The sequence below is a fragment of the Podarcis melisellensis genome (assembly GCF_964234715.1).
Source record: "Podarcis melisellensis genome assembly, chromosome: 6".
NCBI classification, from domain to species: Eukaryota; Metazoa; Chordata; class Lepidosauria; order Squamata; family Lacertidae; genus Podarcis; species Podarcis melisellensis.
In genome coordinates, this window is record NC_138538.1 from 98,727,550 (window position 1) to 98,739,766 (window position 12,217).

General features: G+C 46.3%; 1 protein-coding gene across 5 annotated transcripts in view; it reads left to right on the plus strand.

The window, feature by feature from the left end:
- Positions 1-12,217, plus strand: part of PDE4DIP (phosphodiesterase 4D interacting protein) — a 114,651-nt gene that overhangs the window by 43,760 nt on the left and 58,674 nt on the right. For 4 of the 5 annotated variants that reach the window (XM_081915004.1, XM_081915007.1, XM_081915008.1 and 1 more), the window contains exons 1-2: positions 3,910-4,874; positions 8,544-8,663. In XM_081915004.1, the coding sequence (XP_081771130.1) occupies positions 3,918-4,874; positions 8,544-8,663 (1,077 nt within the window). In that variant the 5' untranslated portion in view covers positions 3,910-3,917. Of the gene's footprint in view, positions 1-816; positions 935-3,909; positions 4,875-8,543; positions 8,664-12,217 lie in introns of those variants that run through there. The other variant, XM_081915005.1, reaches the window with a different exon arrangement.

Sequence of the window (12,217 nt, forward strand, 5' to 3'; positions counted from 1 at the left end):
GTCTATGACATTTGGATGATCACCTTCATCAATTGATAGACTCCTACCTTCAGGAGCACTGTATCCCTCCCCCACATTAGTCAGTTTAAAGCCCTCCTGATGAGGTTTCTGAGATTTTTTGCAAAAACATTCCTCCCAACCATTGTGAGGTGCAGCCCATCGCTTGCCAGAAGTCCATCTTCAAGAAACTGCAGTCCGTGATCTAAGAACCGTTTACACCATTCACTTCCACTATTTTTCCCTCTCTCCCTGGGCCACGTTGTTCAACTGGGAGGACAGATGAGATGACAATTTGTGCATTTAATTGCTTCAATTTCCTGCCCAGAGCCTCGTAATCTCTTTTGATCTTCTGGAGGCTATTGCTTGCAGTGTCATTGGTTCCCACATGAACCAAGAGGAAGGGGTATTTGTCAGTGGGTTTTATGATTCCTTGCTGTCGTTCAGTTACATCTTGGATCTTAGCCCCAGGGAGACAGCACACTTCCCGAGACATCTTGTCAGGCCCACAGATCACTGCTTCTGTTCCCCTCAGTAGGGAATCCCCTATCACCACTACACACCTCCTCTTAGGTCTGGTCGGGGTTCTTCCAAGTCTCCTGGCTTGTTTGGTTTTGTGCTTTGTTGGTGGTGGAGGAGGTGCTCCTCTGAGTGACAGGCTGACAAAGTCATCCGTAGCTCATTGTATTTGCCTCTGTGATGTCCTGACCTTGTCTAACTGCCCACAGTCATGCCAAATGGCCATCCTGCCCTGTATCTCTGTATCTCGTAGTGTTCCTTGCTTCCAGCCATGGTGACCAGAATGTTTTTCCTCTGCAGGAAGATTGAGGAGCTGGCTTGGAATCTGAGGGACAAGGAGCAGCTCCTTGAGCAGCTCTCCACAGAGAAGCAGAACCTGTTGCAACGCTTGCAGGAGCATGAGGAAATGAAAGTGCAGGTAACAATGCAGCTGAAGTTTCTCCAGTGCAAGCACTGTTTTTCTAATGGTTCTTTTGCATCCTGCCTGCCCAAACGGCCTGCTGTTGGGTATATATTCCTTGTGGTCCCTTCTCTAGCCACTCAAGATGTTTCCCTCTGCCTGGGAAGTGTTTACGCTGGTCTTCAGAGGCCATGAATCATTGTTTTCAGGAAGCTGCTTCCCTTTGCCACTTCTCTTCCCACCTGTGCAGATATTGGCAACGTGGCCTCCTTGCATGAACAAGAACCCCTTCAGTCCCAATCTAATCCTCAAGCATCATTGGACCCGTAACAGAATCCCCCCCAAAGATCCCAGATACCTTCCAAATATTACTATTTTTGCTAATACAGAGTAAAGCAGACAGGCTTTGAAAATGAAAGAAGCCTCACAAATACCATGGGCCTTTTCACCTACACATTACACTTTGAGTACCTCCCCCCCGCCCCCGCAGTCCAAATAGAAATACCATTCTGTCTTCACATAGCAGATGAGCCGACAGCCCTCGTTACAGAGGCATTAATGTGCAGTGTCAATTGAAAGAGGCAAGCTTCTGCTTCAGCGAATGCAGGCAGAGTAGCAGCATGGTTCCACCTAAGCCCACCAGTAGACAAAGAAAGAGATAAAAAGCCCCAAAGCTGTCAGGAGTGAGAAGGTGCCTTTGCTGTTATCTGGCATTCCTCTCTCTCTCTCTCTCTCTCTCTCTCTCTCTCTCTCTCTCTCTCTCTCTCTCTTTGTGTATTCCTGGATGACTGTTAGCAGGACTGAGACAATATCGCCCCCTGAAGCATGGAGCTGCAAATGTACTTAATAAAATGGTCCAGTGACATGGGAAGACCAGGGAGTTATGTTACTAATTACTTATAATATCAGGCAATAGCTAGTAGCTGCTCATCCTGCACTGAAATCACAGGAGGAAATAATGGGGAAATGGGGAAAACTGCATTTCTCTACATACAAAATACTGCATTTGAGCAATTTGTAGTCCCTACAAAATAAAACAGGGACGCGGGTGGCGCTGTGGTCTAAACCACTTAGCCTCTTGGGCTTGCCGATCAGAAGGTTGGCAGTTCGATTCCCAGCGATGGGGTGAGCTCCCATTGCTCTGTCCCAGCTCCTCCCAACCTAGCAGTTCGAAAGCACACCAAAAAGTGCAAGCAGATAAATCGGTACGGCTCCGGTGGGAAGGTAAATGGCGTTTCCATGTTCTGCTCTGGTTTCGGTATTCCGTTGCACCAGAAGCGGCTTGGTCAAGCTGGCCACATGACCTGGATACCTGTCTGTGGACAAACTTCGGCTCCCTCAGCCTGTAAAGTGAGATGAGCTCCGCAACCCCTGTGTTTGTTCTCCTTGTGGTGGAAGAAAGCCAATTATTTGTCTTAGGTTCCAGTCTAAGTCTCTTTTAAAAGTATAAAAAATGTTTTGGTCTTCAAATAACTTTCAAAAAATTCTGTGAGTCACAGAATTAAATGCAGCATTCCAGTAATAATTTCATGACAGAATAATTGTCTTACTTCTCCTTTGTTATTTATATATATATATGTGTTAGAGCCAGTGTACTCCTCCTTTCTTTGTTCCTAAAGCTTAATGGCTTTTTATCCTGTGTATTAAAGGTGGCTCATTTATTGAAAAGGCCATGACCCTCTTTCCATAGGCACTAATTTAATGTGGGATTTGTGTTCCTATGGTTTAGCGGAATCAAACATACATTGCCAATGGCTTAGTTCACATGTAATGCTGAGCCAAACTATTGTTTAGTGGGGAAAACACAAGCAGGTACGTTCCTGGCAGCTGTACTCCTCCCTTGGGAGAGGGCCTTTTCGGTGGTGGCACCCGCCCTGTGGAATGCCCTGCCAGCAGATGTCAAACAGATAAGTGGCTATGGGATTTTTAAAAGACATCTGAAGGGAGGTTTTTAGTATGTGATGTGGTATTGTGCTTTTACAATTTTTTGATGGGAACTGCCCAGAGTGGCTGGGGCAACCTGGTCAGATGTGCGGCATAGAAATAATGAATTAATATTATTGGTCCTCCTGCTGCACTGTGGTTTGGCTAAGTGTGCCATCCAAACCTGGGCATGTGGTTTGCCCCCAAAAACCAGGAGATCAGGTTCAGACAGCACCCTAAACTGAGTAATGGTTTAAGCATGGCAGCAGGAGAGCTGGGGGAGGAGTTCAGTGATGCCAGTCTGTGAGGACTGTGAGTTCACACTATGCTATGGTTTGGCTTAGCTTTATCTGCAAACTGAGTCAGTGTCATCATCACTGCTCTGTCAATACATAATTCTTCCCTTTCACATACATAATGCAAGCTCAAAGCATCTGAATTTGCATATCTGATGTGACTGTACATTTAAGGTTTGCCTAAAACTTTATTTTTCTGGTTTTTAGTAAGTCACTGTGTTCTATGTATTTAAATCCTGATTGCATGAAAGTTCATTTTAGATGGCGTAATTATAGAGCTGTCGATCTGGAAGGGACCCTCAGCAGTCATCTAGTCCAACCCCCGCAATGTGGGAATCTCAACTGAAGCATCCGGGATAGATGGCCATCCAAGCTCTGCTTAGAAACCTCCAAGAAAGGCCAGTCCACAATTTCTAGAGGGAGACCGTTCCACGGCGGAACAGCTCTTCCCGTCAGAAAGTTCTTTCTAATACTGCCCTGAGCCCATTGGTTCAAGTCCTGCCCTCCAGAGTGGGAGGGAAAAGCTCGCTCCATCCTTCCTTGGAGGCTTTTGTCTGCATCGCCGGGCGCTGGGCCCCTTCCCCTCGGGCCGGGAGGCTGCTGCTCTGAGCACGGGATGCTGGAGAGCTCCGGGGGCTGCCGGGCGGGGCGGGGGACTACGACTCCCAGAAGCCTCCGCGGGCCGGCTGCGGCGGCCATCTTGCCGGGGGACCGGGCGCGGGCGCGGCCGGAGCATCTCTCTCTGGGCGGGCGGCGGGCGGCTGCCCGGGGCCGCGCTGGGGATGCGCTCGGAGTGGTGCCGCGTGTGCGGCCGGGCGCTGTGCGGCACCCACCGGCGCTGGCTCTTCCACGGGGCGGCGGGGGCGCCGCCCTCTCCCGCGCCGCCGCCGCCGCCGCCCTCCCGGCCCAGCCTGCAGGTGCTCCTGGCTCACGCGACGGGGCGCGAGGTGTCCCGCGACGGGCGCGCCGAGTTCGCCTGCGGCAAGTGCGCCTTCCTGCTCGAGCGCGTCTACCGCTTCGACACGGTCATCGCGCGCGTCGAGGCGCTGTCGCTGGAGCGGCTGCAGCGGCTGCTGCTGGAGAAGGAGCGCCTCAAGCTGTGCCTGGCCGCCCTCTACCGGAGGACCAACGGCGCCCCCGAGGCCCCGCCCGAGGGCCAGCCGGAGGGCCAGCCGGGCGGCGGCGGCGGCGGCGGCGCTTGGGACGCCCGCTACCTGGCGCTGCTCCAGGAGGACTTCGCTTTCTCGGGCCTCGAGTGCTGGACGGAGGGCGAGGCGCGCGCCGACGAGCAGCCGCCCGGAGCCCCGCGACGGTGCCGGGGCTGCGCGGCGCTGCGCGTGGCCGACGCCGACTACGAGGCCGTGTGCCGGGTGCCGCGGAGGGCGGCGGCGGCGAAGAGCGCCGGGCAGTCCCAGCGCCCCGGCGACGGAGAGAGCCTGGACGACGAGGCGGCGGAGGCGGAGGCGGACGGGCCGGGGCGGAGGCGGAGGCGCGCCGAGGAAGCCGGCTCGTCCTCGCTGGAGTCGCTGGCGTCGGGGCCCGCGGGCGGCGGGCTGGCGGCGGCGCTGAGCCTGCTGAAGGCCTTCGGCTGCAAGCCCGTGCGCAGCCCCCGCGGGAGCCGGCTGCCGGTGCCGGCGCGGAGAAGCCCCGAGGGGGCGGCCGGGGCTCCCAGCGAGGCGCCCGAGCTGCGCGAGCTGTGGGAAGAGCTGTGCGCCGACTACGTCCCGCTGCGGCCGAAGGTAGCGCCCTCCCGGGCCGCCGCGGGAAGGAAGGGCTGCTGTCGGGGGCCGGGAGGGAGCCGAGCGGGGAGGAGAAGCCTGTTTTCCGGCCAGGCCCTCGGCCAGCTCCGTTTTAGGTTTCCGAAGGAGCGGCTGGCCGCGCATGTAGAGGGGCTACAAATCCTTGTTTTCGTTTTACCGTTAAGAATGCATTTTATTCAAAACGTATTGGACTTTGTGCAACAAAGCAGTGCTCTCCCCCCCAGTGGATGTGTTGAGCATCAGGGCAGCAGAACAAAATCCCGCTTTCTGTGCTGTCATGTAATTAAGTACAAAATGTGAAACTGCAAAGTTGGCAAAATTATTTTTGAAGGAGGAGAAACCCTTAAAAGGCATGGATTGAGGAGGGGGTGGTCTTGTAAACGGAGTGTACACCTGGCAGCATTGTGACAATTTTCTCTCCTCTTAGCGACCTTGTACAGATGGTATCTAATATGGGGTTGTGCTGCCTATAGACAGACTTCTGCAGTTTAGATATTCTAAATAATTGGTGTGTCACCTTGAATTAATGGCAGCTCCCCTAGAACTGTGTCAGCTGCAGTTGCCAACATTCTAGGTACCATATGCAATGGAGTCCTGGATTCTCTTGGCTTTGCTAGGATTTGAAATCTCATTAAGTTCAACTTCTGGTTGTATTTAAGAAATTGTGCCTCTGCCATCTTTAATTTAGAAACATCCTTGTCAGCCGAATTGGATTCACGTCAGTGATAAGTGCTGATTTCAGCTAGCAGCAGAAAATTTAAAAAATGCATACCAATGATTGGTGACAATGACATTTTCATCTAGTTATCATCCAGCTATGATTAGGGGAAGCTCACTGAACTGCTTTTAAACACAGTAGTGGAAGCTTCGCATTAAGAGCTGAGCCTCTGAAGCCTTTTGCGGCTGAGGATTATATTGAGCTTGTAACACCTTGAGAAAATCTTGTTCTGTTAAACCTTGGGGTTATCACTATTGCAAAGAAGTAGGTCCTTTTCTAGAGCTTTGGCTTAAATTGAAGCCAGTAGGTATGACAAGACTGCAATTGTCGTAGCACTGAAAAGATCCCCAAATCTGTTGGCCTTCAGCTGGTTTGTGGCCTTTTTGACCCATAACTTGAGTGGCTATCTGGCAATCCCATGCATGTTTACTCAGAATTAAGTCCCATTAAGTACAGTGGAATTCCCTCCCAGGTAAGTGTGCATCGGATTGTGCCCGTGGGGTGGGTCTCACAAGCTAAAGAGAAACGGTCAGATCAGTTGTAGTAAAATCATATTTGAGAAAAATATTAAAAGTGCATGCTGAACATAAGAGCTGGGTGCAAGAGTTTGATGGCCACTGTGCCAGAGAATAACCTGTGTTTAATTTTAAGAAGATAATGGATTTAATTTTCTGTTTTGATCATTTACAAACCCACACTCTTATCTTTGAGGGCAACAAAATACTGTCACCAGCCAGGGTTGCTTTCATTGTCAAATTGCAACAGAGGAGGCCTTTTTAATCCAGATACGGCTTGCTTTAAAGCTGTACGTGGAAAATCAGAAACTGGCCAAGTTACATGTCTGCTAGAAAACTTGATATCTGGTACTTGAGCCAGATATTGTATTCTGTGCTTAACATCTGAAGTAAGACACTGATGACACTGGTGTTAAGATGTGCTTAACATCTGAAGAAAGACACTGATGCCGCCCAGCATTAAGGGCTAGAATGTCAGATTAACTCTGAGGAAACCTAGAATCAAATCTGTACTGAGCCTTGAGCTTCACTTAGGGTCAGCCTGCCTAAGCCGAACCTGCCTCACAGGCTTGTTTTAGTAATAAAAGGGAGTTGGAGTGAGAACTAGGTACATTATGATTGTTTTTTTGGAGACAGGATGGAATAAACTAGTTGGTAAAAACAGAGGAGCTAAGTGGTTTGGTTTTAAAATTCCACCATACATTGAATAATACATATGTTTTTACTCCAAGGAGTGGCTGTAGATCTTTGAAACTCCTCTCAAAATAATCAGCAAGCTCCTCTTGGGTTCCCTTAAATGAGCCCCAATGACTTGTCTCATGTAGCTTTTCTTTTAATGGTTTTATGTTGACCTGCTGTTTTTAGTGGCTGCTTAATTTTACTCAACCTACTGATTAAATCTATTGCTTTTTAATTGTGATGGTAAGCCGCCTCGTCATGCCATTGTCCTGAATGGTGGGGTACAAGTATTTGAAACTAACAAATAAAAGTAATCATCTTAAAAACACCAAGAAATGTCAAATAGGAAAAAGCACTACAAAATAATGAAAACAGTAATTTTAATGGCAATAAAGTAACAAGCAATGATAGAAGAGCCGTATTATACCACCATCCCCTTGAAACACTAGCAAGCAAAAGCTCTTGGAATTCATTCTCTGTTCTTTGTTACTGTGACACAGAATAATTTCCAAGCAGCTTAATACAGTACACAACTTTTCTGCAAGTGTGTACAGCTTTTGGAGCATGTGGGACATTAGTAGCATTGTTGTTTTAGACATACTTTATTAGGAATACACAGGTTTTTTACCTGCGGAGGAGTGATCAGCAGCTTGCAGCAGAAAAAGATCCTAGTCTTCCTTATAAAACAACAACTCATTAATTTGGACACAGCTTAGTAAGGCTGTGACAAGAAACGTCTGAGTAGAGCTGTCAGCAAAAGTGTATTGCCCTCACTCAGAAAAGGCTGTGCTCTGGGAAAGATGGAGCCATTCAGGTTTTCCCCAGGAAATGTTTGTTTGACGTCACTGTGACAGATTCAGATATCAGAATCTAAATCTGTTCACTATAGAGAGGATATTCCATACATCAGACCTTTAATGGCATTTGGGAGGGCACTCAGGTGAAGCAAAAGGGTTATGAAATATTTTACTCCACAACTCAGGGGCAGCACAGAGTGGGGCTATTTAAGGTACAGGTCCCTGGGCAGTGATTTCCCTGGACACCTCTGGATCCTGAGGCTCAGTGGTGAGTCTGAGCCTGGTTGCAGTACAGACTTTCAAGGCACAGGACACAATTGTTGTTAATGCCAGACCTTGCTTTTGCCACCATGGGGAAAGTGATAAAGACTACAGATTACCTCAGTAGGAAGTCATGGAGTTGAGGCAACTTTGTGCTGATGAACATGAATCAGACTCCTTGCTTAGTGACTTAAAGGAGTATGAGGGGAAATTGAGAACAAATATTTTGGAGCTGCCTTGAATGTCATTGTGTGTCAGAAAGGCAGCAGGAAATATTTTAATAATAAACTCACACAGACTTCTTGTACTAGACATAGTAGCTCCAATACAGCTTGAAGAAACAAAGTAACTTGAGTTCTGGTTAGTTTTGCTAGAACAATGAGGAGGAATGAGGAATGAATAGCAAGAAATGGAATTGAGAAGAGCAGGGGAAGGGGATAATTAATGATACTTTAATTAGTAACTGATGGAAAATTAGATATTTGGGTAGAAAATGGAAATGTCAGGGAATTTGAAAGCTGTATGGAATTGGAAGGGTTAAATTGTCCCAAGGCCAGCCTCTCACTGTGAATCTTCTTCATTTACCAGTCCATTTCCCTGCTGAGCTATATAACAATGGAAGCAAACTGCAAAAGGAACCTTATCTGAGCAAATGTCACTTTTTTCTCACCCTTTTCAGTATTTGTTTGAAGACCAGCAGCAACTGACTCCAAGCAACTTATCACAAGGCAAACAAGCATCTGAACTAAATAATGTAGAACTGCTGGAAAAAATAAGCTGCCTTGATGCTACCAACAAGGTATTTTTTAAATAATAAAAGTCAAAAGTGCATTAAATAGATTTGGGGCTAGTGTGTGAGTAAACACAACACCTGGTGAGACATCTATAGCCTTTTCCTGGTCTATGTCTAGTTGTATGGTCATAACATCCACAGGTGCCTGTGCCCGTAGTAAAAAATGCATAGGTTCAGTCCTATTTTCAAAAGCTGGAAGGGTTTAGATTCCATACTTCAGGCATTGTGTGTTAGATGAAAAACACTTTGTCCAAGACATGGGAATGCAGAGCTGGGGACAACCAGACACAGTCCTATTGCCTCAGCACTTTCTTTTTTAAAAAAATAATAATATTTATTAAGAGTTTAAAGATTACAGAAAAAAGAAAAAGAATTATAAACAAAACGAAACAATACAATACAATACAGAAACAAAAAGACTACATATACATAACAAAACAAAACAAAAACAATTAAAAACACATCCAATACTTTCAATATCTTTTCATTTACTTCTTTCAGCGACCTCCTCGCACCTCCCTTTTTTGTATTCCACTTCAATTAACTGTTTCAGCAAATCCTTTCCATCTTCCTCAGTTTTCTGTCCTATAATTTATCTTAACACATTCTGACCTTATTTTTCCCTTTAATCCATTAACAATCTATTTGTCCTTAATCCTTTATAACATTTCTGCTAAAGCCATATAACTTCATTCCAACATCTTTCTAACATTCATTAATTTTACAATATTTCTGTAGATAATCTTTAAATTTCTTCCAATCTTCTTCCACCGACTCTTCTCCCTGGTCTCGGATTCTGCCAGTCATTTCCGCCAGTTCCATGTAGTCCATCAACTTCATCTGCCATTCTTCCCGGGTGGGTAAATCTTGTGTCTTCCAATACTTTGCGATGAGTATTCTTGCTGCTGTTGTTGCATACATAAAGAAAGTTCTGTCCTTCTTTGGCACCAATTGGTTGACCATGCCCAGGAGAAAGGCCTCTGGTTTCTTCAGGAAGGTATATTTAAATACCTTTTTCATTTCATTATAAATCATCTCCCAGAATGTCTTAATCTTTGGGCATGTCCACCAAAGGTGAAAGAATGTACTTTCAGTCTCATTACATTTCCAACATTTATTGTCAGGTAAATTATAATTTTTTGCGAGCTTGACTGGTGTCATGTACCACCTGTAAATCATTTTCATTAAATTCTCTCTTAAGGCATTACATGCCATAAATTTCATGCCTGTGGTCCATAACTGTCCCCAGTCAGCCATCATAATGTTATGTCCAACATCTTGTGCCCATTTAATCATAACAGATTTCACCGTTTCATCCTGAGTGTTCCATTTCAACAGTAAGTTATACATTCTTGACAAATTCTTAAGTTTTGGGATCTAACAATTCTGTTTCCAATTTTGATTTTTCCACCTGGAAGCCAAGTTTTTTGTCCAAATTATATGCCTCCATTATTTGGTAGTAGTGGAGCCAGTCTCGCACTCTATTTTTTAATTTTTCAAAGCTCTGCAGTTTTATTCTGTCTCCATCTTGTTCTAGAATTTCCCAATATTTCGGCCATTTGGCCTCCATATTGAGTTTTTTCTGAGCCTTCGCTTCCATTGGTGACAACCATCTTGGGGTTTTATTTTCTAACAAATCCTTGTATCTCAACCAGACATTAAACAGTGCTTTTCTAACAATATGGTTTTTAAATGCTTTGTGTGCTTTAACCTTGTCATACCACAGATATGCATGCCAACCAAATACATTGTTGAAACCTTCTAAGTCCAGCACATCAGTGTTTTCAAGAAGCAGCCATTCTCTCAGCCAGCAGAAGGCGGCTGATTCATAATAAAGTTTATGTTTTGGCAGGGCAAATCCACCTCTTTCTTTAGCATCAGTTAATATCTTAAATTTTATTCGAGGCTTCTTGCCCTGCCAGACAAATCTGGAGATATCTCTCTGCCACTTCTTGAAACAGTCCCTTTTGTCCAAGATTTGCAATGTTTGAAACAGAAACAGCATCCTTGGCAGTACGTTCATTTTTATCACAGCAATTCGGCCTAACAATGATAACTTCAAATTTGACCATATTTCTAAGTCCTTTTTCACTTCAATCCAGCATTTTTCATAGTTATCCTTAAATAAATTCACATTCTTCGCAGTCATGTTAACCCCTAAATCAGTGTTTCCCAACCGGTGTTCCGCGGCACACTAGTGTGCCGCGAGACGTTGCCTGGTGTGCCGTGGGAGGGAGGCGGGCGAGTCGGGCGGCGAGAGGCGGGGTGGCGGCGGCGAGCACACGCGGGGCGGCGAGCGAGCGGGCTCCCACATCCCATCGCCGCTCGCTTCGGCCGGCCAACTGGGCTGTCGCATTCGGAAGGCCTGCGCATGCGCGAGGTTTTCGCGCCTTCGGGATTCCCTTCACGTCTTCCTCCTCCCGGGTCCTTGAGAGCGCGGGAAGCGGCAGCGCGAGACCGGCGTTGAGACAAAAACGCAAAGTTCCATTCCAAACGCAAAGCTCCCTTTTTGCCACGTTGTCTCACAGTTTGGAAGATAGCAGCTCTCCAAATTAATAGTCCTCTTTGAATAGGCGGGGCCTGAGCGTTCCACCAATTTAGGCCTCCTGCCGGGATGTGATATGGCTCCACCTTCCTCAAGGTGGTTCTGCTTTTAAATATTTTCCACCCTGTCACCATGAGGACTAGCGACTTCTTTTCGTAAAATATAAAATCGCTGCTCCTTGCTCTCGTGAGACTGTGTGTTTTAATTCGAAAAGGGTGTTCCGTGTACATTTGTGCGAGCTGTGTCTTTCTTCGATTCCAGCCAGAATATCAGCTTTGTGTTCAGCCAAACAGGCCCAGGTTGCGCACTGAATAAAGTATTTTATATTTTTTCATATTTCTGTTTACTTACTATTTCATAATAAAGTAATTATAAAATACTATCTTTGTGTTTATTTGATTCCTATTAAAGAGAGTTACTTTATATATAGTCAATATAGGCACAGAGTTAATTTTTTAAACATTTTCTAATGGTGGTGTGCCTCAAGATTTTTTTCATGAAACAAGTGTGCCTTTGCCCAAAAAAGGTTGGGAAACACTGCCCTAAATTGCCTCAGCACTTTCGATGCTGCGCACTTCCTCCTAAGACTGGGGTGGGGACTCTTCCTCCCTGCTTGGTCTGTTCCTTTTGAACTGGTTATACCCCTCAATTCCTACATTCCAGTCACGAGTCTCATCCCATCAGGTTTCAATAATACCTAGCAGGGCATATTTGCCATCCTGAATTAAAAGCTCCATTTCATCTTGTTTGTTTCCCATACTCTCTGCATTTGTGTCGAGACAACTGAATCCATGGGTTGGGGCATGTGGGCTTAAACTTTTGTGCTCAAGCCTAAAAAACTGTTCTGGGCCAGTTGGAGCCATCAGTGTGTTACACACACACGCACACATTGTCATTTCAGCCTGTGGATGTGATCTGTCGCAGTTAGAAGCAGTCAGTTTGCTAGTATCACAAAATGCAACCTAACACTAGGGTGAGGCTAGGGGTTGTGTATTACACATTTACTTTAAAAATG